The sequence below is a fragment of the Herpailurus yagouaroundi genome, unplaced genomic scaffold (genome assembly GCF_014898765.1).
Source record: "Herpailurus yagouaroundi ecotype Mexico unplaced genomic scaffold, PumYag 141, whole genome shotgun sequence".
NCBI classification, from domain to species: Eukaryota; Metazoa; Chordata; class Mammalia; order Carnivora; family Felidae; genus Herpailurus; species Herpailurus yagouaroundi.
In genome coordinates, this window is record NW_024412396.1 from 61,617,522 (window position 1) to 61,629,698 (window position 12,177).

The 12,177-nt window shown below is 40.2% G+C and overlaps 1 protein-coding gene across 10 annotated transcripts in view; it reads right to left on the bottom strand.

Annotated features, from left to right (window-relative positions):
* Positions 1–11,922, bottom strand: part of EML5 (EMAP like 5) — a 181,420-nt gene extending 169,498 nt beyond the window's left edge. For 6 of the 10 annotated variants that reach the window (XM_040477952.1, XM_040477951.1, XM_040477950.1 and 3 more), the window contains exon 1: positions 11,672–11,920. In XM_040477952.1, the coding sequence (XP_040333886.1) occupies positions 11,672–11,868 (197 nt within the window). In that variant the 5' untranslated portion in view covers positions 11,869–11,920. Of the gene's footprint in view, positions 1–11,671 lie in introns of all 10 variants that reach the window. The other 4 variants (XM_040477954.1, XM_040477956.1, XM_040477957.1 and 1 more) reach the window with 2 other exon arrangements.
* Between the last annotated feature and the right edge of the window lie 255 nt (positions 11,923–12,177).

Here is a 12,177-nt window from a genome sequence, read left to right on the forward strand (position 1 = left end):
GGGAGGGAGGGAGGGAGGGAGGGAGGGAGGGAGGGGGGCAGGCAGAGGGAGAGAATCCCAAGCAGGCTCCACACTAAGTATAGAGCCCAACAAAGGGCTTGCTCTCACAACCTGTGAGATCCTGACCTGAGCCGACATCAAGAGTTGGATGTTTAACCAACTAAGCCACCCAGGTGCCCCTCTCATACTCCTTATCAAGTCACCCTCACTCTCTTACACAGTCTCTTCGGGGTTACAAATATTACCCTTTCCAAGGGCATGCCATCTAACATACAGGTTACCAGTAATATTTCTTACCATGCTAGTAGTGCCACCTTTGCTAAATAATATTGTCCACAAGTTAATAATTAGAAAAGTCACACTGCAACCAAGTAATGATGACTAATCTATAGAGTCTGTAGTTAGTCATCACCTATGTTACAAGACTTTGAATGGCCTTTCACTTTCCACTCCTGGTTGGGTATTATGCCTTGCACCTGATCAACCACCTGTAAAAATATGGACACTGAGGTGGTTAGACTTGGTTACATCATCATCTTGTGGCTAATTTAAATAATATCACGAGCAACATCATTCCAAGCAAAAACTGAAAAATTCTTAAGAGCAACTGCCTGTGGCAATTTTAATTATACTCCACAGACTGAAATAAATATGTAATGAGAGCTTCCCCACCGGAGGCAGTGGTTCTAGTACTGTATCTCCTAAGAAAGTCAGTCTCCCATGGAATTGAAAAGAGATTCCAATGGATTTGAGGCAGAAAATGGTTGTCCTCTTTGTTGGAGGTGAACTAGGTACATGATTCACAGGAAGAGCAGGAGCATTTCCTTGACAAGGAACCTGCGCGGCTCAGTTCTTCTGATTTGGGGAATAGGCTATGTACACTTCTCTTGCCAACAATTTATTTCTGGTTCTTTAATTTCAATCAGGTACTCTCTGTTATGCCTCATATTCCATGCTTTTAAGCATCCATGACAATGATCTCTCCCTTTTTTGGGCTCCGTCAAGATGTTGACACCATCCATCCATAGCAATGATATAATCCAGAATTCTCACTTCATGTCCCATCTGTCTCTCTGCTTTATCCCTATTTTCCCCAGCCTCTGGATTAAAGTAAAACCAGATATTCTCCCCCCAGTTGTGAATAACAAGGTAACTTTTAGAGTGAAATCTGAGTTAACAACTCCTACAATCGGAACTTCCTGTTTGCCAATCCAACATTATGGGCTGTCCATCCCAGAAGAAAAATAAAGAATTTTGTGGTGTTATAATGAATTGAGCCTGCGTATGGACTCCAATCTTTTGTCCCATGCCTATCCCCTCATTCTAGTATTCAACCAACACCAAGAAGTTAGTGTTTTTCCCCTATGCTTACTACCTCAGATGGATATGCATGCCAGTGTCTTAAGACAGGCACTGTTATTTCACTTGACGTTTTAACAATCCAATTCACCTTTAAATTACACTGTCCAACAGATGGTAATACTTTAGATAGGAAATCCAGGAGCTATGAAGGCCTTTGTACCCATTATTGCAGTCTTTGGCCAATATGGTGATGCCATGATCTACCTGTAATTAGAACAGATACCACAGTAACCAAAGCAGCTTGTTTATGCTGGTTAGGTGTAACCCCTTGCCAGTGTGCTATGCTGTCTCAGAATACTGATCCATACTGAGACACAATGCAGAACTTGCTGGCCTTACAGACTGAAGCCAGTCTGACTGCTCTTTAGTGGCTGCTTTATGCTTGGTTAACAGCAACATGTGGTCTCACGCCCTTCAAAACACAGCATTCCACTACTTTTCTGACTGGACATGTACCTATTGTGCTATCTGAACTGTCTGTGCAAATACATCCACTTTAGAATTTCACAGGGTAGGGATGATCTGTCCTTTTGATGTATTTATATGTCCTATCAAATATTAACATATTTGGTTTATTTCTGAGTGCAGATTCTGACTCCAAAATGGAATTTATTAATGGACAATCTTGGTCTTTCCATGGCCCAAATTGCTCAGGCAGACCCACTGCAACTGTTCCTGGAGTCTGTTGAAATCAACATCTGATACATCATCTTGATACATTCAGGATGCACATAACTTTGCCCATTAAGTGAAGCTTTCAGGTCCCCAGTGAGTGAGCATTTTTCTGAACTGATGATGTATGATATCTTCCTTTTAATGTTTTAAGTCCCTGATGATACTGACCAGATCCATCAATAAACAGAAAACCATACTGAGGATTGCTTTTTTTTTTTTTTTTGGTAATCTCCAAACATAGAGATTTATGCAGTCCAGCATGGGAGGTCCTTAGGCAACAAGTCAGGAGGTTTTTTGTTTTCTTTTGTTTTTTAATTTAAATTTTGGTTAACATACAGTGCAATATTGGTTTCAGGAGAATTCAGTGGATTCATCACTTACATACAACACCCAGTACTCATCACAAGTGACCTCCTTAATAACCATCACTATCTAGTCCATCTCCCACCCAATTTTCTCCATCAACCGTCAGTTTGTTCTCTACTGTAGTCCTCTAAGGGTCTCTTGTGGTTTGTTTTCCTCTCTCCTCTTCCCCGCCTTCCCATTTGTTCATCTGTTTTTTTTTTTTTTAATGTTATTTATTTTTGAGAGACAGAGCATGAACAGGGGAGGGGGAGAGGGAGATACAGAAATCTGAAGCAGGCTCCAGGCTCTGAGCTGTCAGCACAGAGCCTGATGCGGGACTCAGACCCATGAGCCGTGAGATCATGACCTCAGTCAAAGTTGGATGCTTAACCGACTGAGCCACCCAGGCACCCCTCATCTATTTTGTTTCTTAAATTACACATGACTTAAGTCGTATGTTATTTCTCTTTCTCTGACTGACTTATTTCACTTAGCATAATGCATTCTAGCTCCGTATCATCGCAAATGGCAAGATTTCATTCTTTCAATGGCTGAGTAATATTCCATTTTATATATATGCCACATCTTCTTTATCCATCAGTCAGTGGACTCTTGGGCTCTCTCCATAGTTTGGCTATTGTTGATCATGCTGCTATAAACAATCGGGTGCAAATGCCCCTTCAAATATGTATTTTTGTATCCTTTGTATAAATACTTAATAGTGCAATTGCTGGATCATAGGGTAGTTCTATCTTTAACTTTGAGGAAACTCCACACTGTTCTCCAGAGGGTCTGCACCAGTTTGGATTTCTACCAACAGTGTAAGAGAGTTCCCCTTTCTCTTCATCCTCACCAACACCTGCTGTTTCTTGAGTTAATTTCAGCCATTCTTACAGGTATGAGGTGTATCTCCTTGTGGTTTTGATTTGTATTTCCCTGATGATGAGTGGTGTCGAGCATCTTTTCACGTGTCTGTTGGCCATCTGGATGTCTTCTTTGCAAAATTGTCTATTGATGTCTTCTGCCCATTTCTTAACTGGGTTATTTGTTTTCTGGGTGTTGAATTTGATAAGTTCTTTATAGGTCTTGGATGCTAAACCTTTATCCAATATGTCACTTACAAAGATCTTCTATTCCATAGGCTGCCTTTTGGTTTTGTTGACTGTTTCCTTTGCTGTGCAGAGGCTTTTTATCTTGAGGAAGTCCCAATGCTTCATGTTTGCTTTTGTTTCCCTTGACTTCAGTGACGTGTCTAGTAAGAAGTTGTTCCAGACGAGGTTAAAGAAGTTGTTGCCTGTGTTCTCCTCTAGGGTTTTGGTAGTTTCTTTTCTCATACATAGGTCTTTCATCCATTTTCAATTTATTTTTGTATATGGTGTAAGACAGCGATCCATTTTCATTCCTCTGCACATTTCCATCCAGTTTTCCCTGACACCATTTGCTAAAGAGACTGCCTTTTTCCATTGGATATTCCTTCCTGCTTTGTCAAAGATTAGTTTGCCATACATTTGTGGGTCCATTTCTGGGTTCTCTATTTTGTTCCATTGATCTATGTGTCTGTTTTTCTGCCAGTACCATACTGTGTTGATGATTACAGTTTTGTAATACAGCTTTAAGTCCAGAATTGAGATGCCTCCAGCTTTAGTTTTCTTTTTAACATAATTTTGGCTATTCCGAGTCTTTTCTGGTTCCATACAAATTAAAAAAATTTTTGTTGTAGCTCTGTGAAGAATTCTGGTGAATTCTAGTGAAGAATGCTGGAGTTATTTTAATAGGAATTGCATTGGGTAGTATCGGCATATTAACAATATTTATTCTTCCAACCCATGAGCCTGGAATGTTTTTCCATTCCTTTGTGTCTTCTATTCTTTCATAAGCTTTCTTTATTTTTCAGCGTACAGATCTTTTATCTCTCTGGTTAAGTTTATTCCTAGGTATTTTATGGGTTTTGGTGCAACTGTAAATGGGATAAATTCCTTGATTTCTCTTCCTGCTGCTTCATTATTGATGTATAGAAATGCCACAGATTTCTGTACATTGAGTTTATATCCTGCGACTTTGCTGACTTCAGAGTACAGATCTTTTACCTCTTTAGTTAGGTTTATTCCTAGGTATTACTGTTTTGGGTGCAACTGCAAATGGGATCAATTCCTTGATTTCTTTTTCTGCTACTTTGTTATTGATTTATTGAAATGTAACAGATTTCTGCAAACTGATTTTATATCCTGCAACTTTGCTGAATTCAACTATTAGTTTTAGCAATTTTTTGATGGAGTCTTTTGGGTTTTCTATATAGAGTATCACGTTGTCTCCAAATAGTCAAAGTTTGACTCCTTCCCTGCCCACCTGGATGCTTTCTGTTTCTTTCTGTTGTCTGATTGCTGTGGCTAAGACTTCCAGCACTATGTTAAATAGTAATGGTAAGAGTGAAGAGGTCTGAAGTTTTTAAAGGGATTTCAATATCTAGCAAATTATCCACATCGTTATATGACACATAATAGTACGTGAATAAATCTGACCAGACCTTAAGTTTTTTTCAGGTTGACTTCCTAGCCCACCAGCTAAACATGGATTACTACTATATTTAGAACAGTGGTTTTCAACTCTGGTTGCATTAGAATCATCTGGGAAGCTTAAAATTTTTAAACAGAAGCAAACAACAACAAAGAAACTATACTTCGGAGCTATCCTAAACAAATTAATCAGAATTTGCAGGGATGAGATTCAGTCATTGGTAGTTTTATTATGTTTGCTTTGTTTTTTTGACTGTCCAAGTGATTCTAATATGCAGCCAGGGCTGAGAATCAGGAATCTAGAGCAGTGTTTTCAAACTTAAACTACATCAGTATCATCTGGACGTGACTAAAATGGACTGCTGAGTCTTACCTAAAGTTCCTGATTAGGTAAGAATGAAGCCTGAGAATCTGTAGTTCTAACAAGTTTTCAGGTGAGGCTAATGCTGCTGGTTAAAGGAACACACTTTGAAAACCAATGATCTAGAGCATGCTTTTCAAATTTTAATATGTTCACATACTGCCTGAGAATGTTAAAATACAGAGCCTAGGGGCACCTGGGTGGCTCAGTCGGTTAAATGTTTGACTTCTGCTCAGGTCATGATCTCATGGTTCCTGGGTTCAAGCCCCATGTTGGGCTCTTTGCTGACAGCTCAGAGCCTAGAGCCTGCTTCAGATTCTGTGTGTGTGTGTGTGTGTGTGTCCCTCCCCTGCTCGTGCTCTCTCTCTCAAAAATAATAAATAAACATTTAAAAAAAAGAATAGTCCCTGGCAAATAACAGGTACTCAATAAATATTTGCTGAAAGAATAAGTAAACCAAGAAATACCTATGTCTACACTAAGATGTGTCCCAAACGCCACTGAAGAAAGTGTCTTAAGAGGTGAGCGTGACCAACTGTGGCAAATGATGATGATAAATCAAAAGATGAGAACAGAGAACCAGCCACTGAATGTGGCAACGTGGACATCATTGGTGACCCTGACAAGAGCTGCTACAGTGAAACAGAGAAGAGCCAGGACTGAATGGCAGAAAAAGAACTAAAGATAGCGAGTACAAATACTCTTTCAAATATTCTCTCTTAACACGAGACCACTGCATATATTACCTACTTCCATAATGCTACACCTTCACTCATTTCTTCTGATGACATGTCCTCCTGTTTTCCTTAAAGACCCAGTTTAGGTAATATATTCACTAGGAAACATCACTGTGAACTGTTATGTCCCCATGAGCATACCAGATTACAGGTACACCAAGGCTACCCCTAGTACACATAGTATTTTAAGTAATTCTTTAATTGACTGTGTCTTTAAACTCTGACTATCTTAAGACAGGACCTTTACACAAAACTAATGCTCAATAAATACAGGTACTCCCGCTTTTTGAAAGTTCATATTACACCACCTCTCTCTCACAAAAGACCTACACTAGTACCTGTTTCCGCTAACTGAAGAAATCCGAAAAGGAGTTCAGCTTTTACAAAAAAGGCGAGAAGCAAAACAGCATTCAGTGTTTGTTTTACTGCAAGCTGTTACAGAGCATGTACCCCAACCAGGGAGAGTGGCTCCACCAAGCTCCTTGCTTGGAACTACATTCAGCATCCTAGCATCAAGCTGTCATAGTTCTGAACTGTGACTGGGAGCATTTGTGCTTTATATCTTAATTTATCTTGTGCATCCATTAGCAAGATGTGTCCCAAGCACAGAAAAGCAGAGAAGTTATTCTCTTTGCTTCAGAAAAGCAAAGAGAAGTTATTTTTGGGATCTAGGAATGCACAAAAATTTTTCCATATAAATGAATGGTGACTACCTTCTTCACTTTATGTCATTCTGGCTTATAAAAGGTTTCATAGGAACATGCTACTTTCAGATAGCAGAGGAAACCTGTATTTCTTTGAGGTGTGAAAAGGCCTTGAACAGTAAGTTCTTAATAGTTCTAAGAATTTATTATTCCATGTTTTCCTTAATTTATATCCAAAATATATTTTGTTAGTTCCCTGCATATTCAATGAGGCATTATAAAACAATAGTTATTATAATGCAAACCTAAAAATCTGACTTTTCCCTTAAGTAAACAATAAAGATACATTTAATTTACATTTATGATATCTTGAACTGTTATTCCAGATAATTCTTTTTAATTTTTTTTCATGTTTTTTTTTTTTAATTTTTGAGAGAGAGAGAGAGAGCGAGAGAGAGCGTGAGCAGGGGAGGGGCACAGAGACAGAGGGAGACACAGAACTCAAAAGCAAGCTCCAGTCTCCGTGCTGTCAGCACAGAGCCCAATGCAGGGCTTGAACTCACGAACTGTGGGATCATGCTCTGAGCCAAAGTCAGACACTCAACTGATTGAGCCACCCAGGTGCCCCCAGATAATTTCACCTTTCTCTGAAAACATCTCTTAATGTTATCCCTTAAACCATGCAGTATTTGTAAAACAACCATAAATATTTTTATATTCAGAGACATAACATGAAATCTTACAGAATAGAATCATCATACTGTCTGTGAAAGTTAAACTCACCAAATTCTAGTAACTTAAACACAGGGATATTTTATGTCCTGTATATATTCTAGTGTATATTCTGTATACATTCTAATATTTTTGGAATAACTGCTTCTAAATATTACACAATGCTTAAGAAAATTATGGTACCAGCTTTGAAGGGAGGGTTTATACTCATTTTTCAAATTGCTTATTTGTTGAGAATTCTAGTCATGCATGTTTTAGGATACAGACTGGCAGTTTGCTTCCCAAACAGGATTATATGGGGCACTTTAAAAAGATTTCCAGGCTCCAACTATATATAGAGGATTCTGACTTAGTGCACCTAAGGAAGAGCCTAAAAAATTGGCAAAAAGCTCTTTAAAGGATTCTGATAATCAGCCTGGTTTGAGAAATATTGACCGTATATCTGAAAACACATAAGCAGACAACAGGTAGATTTGTAGTAATTCCTTCCTGACCTTAAAAAGTTGTATCTTAAACCCATGTAAAGGTACAAAAAAAACCCCGATCCACCATAAAATGATCAGACATTCTGAACTGCTTTTCCAACAAGAATTTGACTTGTATTATTTAATTTCTTTTTTTTTTAATGTTTATTTATTTTGAGACAGAGAGAGAGAGGAGAGAGAGAATCCCAAGCAGGTTCTGCACTGTCAGCATTCAGCTCCATGTGGGGATCAATTTCACAAACCCTGAGATCAAGTCAAGAATCGAAATCTTAACCAATTTAGCCATCCAGGCACCCTGAATAAATTCAATTTCTATACCATAAATACAGAGCTGTTAAAAACCACTTTTACTAGATTACGGTGAGACTTGATCAGTTTTTCCTTTTCTCTCCCCTCCCCACCCCCCCCTCCCCAATCCATCAGAGTCCACTGCTCAGCCACCATTTGGGAGGGAAAGCTTTAAGGCCAGGCTTCTCCTCACTCACCAGGTTCTTATTGGTCACGGTTGGTCAGTTTCCTTTCTTAAGGACACCACCTACCACAATTGAAGGAAAGAGCTACTACACCTTTCATTTTGTCTAAAGAAAAAAAAGTCATACCTAGAAGCAATGAATAATTATCATTCTAACCTGCAACCATATAATATGGTACTCCCTTCAATTTCAGATGCATTATGTAATTTGGTCTCATCATCACCTTGTGAGATACTTTCACCATGTTTAGGAAAAAAAAAAAACTTCAATTCTGTACCTAGAAAATATACAAACAATGGGCATAGGCTGTTCAATGTGGAGGTTCATGTGCACAAGAAAACCAGAATCAAGTAACAAAATGCACCAAGCTAACTACAGTCCATCAGTGAGTGGTCTTCACTGGTGATAAGTGATTTGAAAACTGTCAATAATATTCATTTCAAGAACAAACGTGACAAAAAGTGTTGGGAAGTAACTAGCAAAATAAAATTTTAAAGTCATTTCATCCTTTGGGAAGACAACTGGGAAAAGTTTCAAAATATAGACCAAGCTATAGATGTGCTTCTTGTGCTAAAACTGGCAGTAGTCTAGAATATTTTATAATTATGTTATTTTATAATTTAAACCTGTAATAAACAGTTAACAGCTGGAGAATTTTATCATTATCATTTTAACTTGAGACACAGTAGGGAGGGAAAAAAAAGAAAGAAAAAGTGACCTTAAAATTCCTGTATTATTTTTTTTTAAGATTTTATTTTTAGGTAATCTCTACACCCAGTGTGGGGCTCAAACTTACAACCCTGAGATCAAAAGTCACATGTTCTTCTGCCTGAGCCAGTCAGGTGCCCCTCCTATATGATTTCTGACAGTGAAATGAATTTCTACATAAATCTGTAGTACTAAAATAAATATAACTAAAGAATAAATTACCAGAGAAGTATATATAGAGATATGGCAAAAAGAAGACAATTACAAGCAACACAGATAAAATAAGACAAGTCACATGGCACCACCACTGGCCATACTAGATGTAGTAAAATGGTAAGAGAACTGGTTAGCACATGACAGACTGGTCATGAATCAGTCTTTACAATTACTATAGCACCTACGTTTTCAAAATCTAAGAAGAACAATCTGCTCATTCTGGAATAATCTTAGCCCCAGACTAAGTCCTAGTTGACCAATAAATTCTACACAAGTTTCAACCAAATATGGAAACAAAACATGGTAAAAACAGTATTGACTTTTTTATTACTAAACCTAACTTTGCAGGAACATTGTTTTCCACCATGTATCACATTTATGAGTATTACATTTTCTGCTATGACATAATTGAAAAGTTACTGGAGTAGTTTCTATACTTCTACTTCAAACATTGAATTGAAAACAAATTGAAAGGTTTGAAAATCTGTTGGATCTATTTCACAAGAATGATTTGTGTCATTACTGGCTGAAATAAAATTTCCAGAGCCCTTTCATTCACTGATGTTTACGTTATACTCTTGATACTGTATTAAATATATGCCACCAATTTCAAGATACTACATGATTCAGATTTTAGTACCCCACTGCAATTTTTGGGGAAACCTTCTTGTTAGAAATTATTTTAAGGATGAATCATTTGCATAAAATCATAAGCATGCATCCATTTATGGCAAAAATTAGTCATATATATATATGTTTACTGAAACACAATTATAAAAACTCAAGCAGTGTGACATATAATACAGCTTTAATTGCTGCAGGATAAACACAACATCATTTATCCCCGTCAAATAAACCATATGTAGTTTCAGAAGGCCTTAGTACCATCCTGCTGTCAACTACCAAGAAGTAAAAACAATAGAAGTGCACCATGAGAAGACCTCAAAATCCTTCACACCCATCACACCTACTGAATTCAACCCAACAAACATACTGTCTGGAAGAGGGCTTCAGCTGAGGCTGCTTCAGCTAACTAAAGCTACCCTCCCCTGTATTGTGAGAGACCTAACACAAGAAAAAAGAGAGAAAGCGGAAACTATTAGAGAAAACGACAAAGAACTGGGGCAAATTCTACTCTTGGGGTGAATCACAACCAAGGAACAAAAATACCACCTCATTCCCTATTCCAGAATGTCAATTTCTGCTCTCCTTATCTTTACTCCATCTTGCTCTACCTTTAGGCCCCCTTTTCCCATTTACAAACCACACAGGCACAGACACGCAAACTAGCAGTACAACTCTGTTATTTACAGAATTCAAGTGCCAGAGCATCTTGCCTACAAAACACCAAACCAAACTACTGGATTTCAAATGCCCGATTTAAGTCCTGTGGAACATAAAGAAGGGAGTATAACTTAGTAACCAAGTCAAATCACAGAATCTCTTGTTAAAAAACAAACAACAACAACAACAACAACAACAACAACAAAACAAACAAAAAAACCAAGCAGCAGCCCACAAACACATTCCCAGAATCTTTTAAAAGCTATTCTCCTGTCAAGGACAAAAATGCTGTGCTTGAAGCATAACCGATGGCCTAGGAGAATTTCTGCAGCTTTTAACTTTGTCGGAAAAGTCCTGCGGAGACACTGATTGGAAATTACATTTCAAATATACCGGCTCACTAAAATGTAAACAAGCATTGAAAACAAAATTACAATGCAAAAAAAAAAAAAAGTGATTTAAATAAAAAACACTAAATCTATTTAGGAGTCCTTGAGAGGAAATGAGAATTGGAAATCAGTAGACTCACTTTCAGCTGCTTGTTCAGCTACCAAAGTGCCCTTAGGTGTGCAGATTTTTAATTTCCAATGAATCACCTGAAGGCTGCCGGGGTTTCTCTTCTATCTGATAACAGGAGGCAGTGAAACCCGAACTAATCATTATGGCCAGGAGGTGAGTGCCCTCCAGGATGCTACTGGGGGCGCTTCCCAGGACCAGTATTTTAGAGCCCACAGCTTGCGGTGCCTTTCTTTATCAGTTTCCCATTAGGTAAAGGATTTCTCCCGGGCCCTTTCGGAATTCGTTTAATAAGAAATCTCTGACGGGATTTAAAGGAGTAAACCGCTACCAAAATAACCTTTTTGCAGTTTTCATAAATTCGAAGGCGGGAGAAGGGCACAAAGCCGTAAAACCGAACGCCCGGTGTCTCCGCACCGACGCAGGGGAGAGACTCTAGAACACCGAGACGGAAAGGGGTTCGCCGGGTGTCACCAGGGTGGATCCGGGACAAGACACTGGTGGGTTTCCGTCCGGGGTGATGCTCCCGGCAGCAGCGGGTCACCGCACCCGGAATGACGCGCAAGTGCCAACTCCGCGAGCGGTTCGCACGGGCGACGGCCGCCCCCCCTCCCCCGTACCTGATGATGTCGTCGCTGTGGCCCCGGTAGAACTTCTGCCGGTGCTCCCGCGGGCTGTACACCACGCCGACGCCGGCCACGAAGTACACGATCTCCTTGGCCGCCGTGTAGTAGAGGTTGTTGCGGCACTGGTGGCCCCGGTAGCCGTACACCCACTCGAGTCGCAGGTGGCAGTTCGGGGCGCTCCGGGCCGCCATGTCGGGGCGCCCACCCCGCCGCTCCGGCTTGGGCCCGCGGCAGCGGCAGGCGGCCGCGACCCGGCCAAGAAAGCCCTCCCGCTGGCGGCCGGGACTTCCCGCCTGCCGCGACCTCTAAGCCGCGCCGGACAGGTGCATGTCGCTCCTTCTGGCCTCTGCCGCCGCCGCCTCAGCCCACGGGCGGGAGGAGAACCCTCGCCTCGCGGAACATTCTGAGGGCCGCGGGCGCCGCCGGCCGTCAAGTGGGGTGTCTCGCGCCCTTCTCCCGCCTCAGCTCGGCTCGTCTCCGCAGCCCGCAGCGCCCAGGCT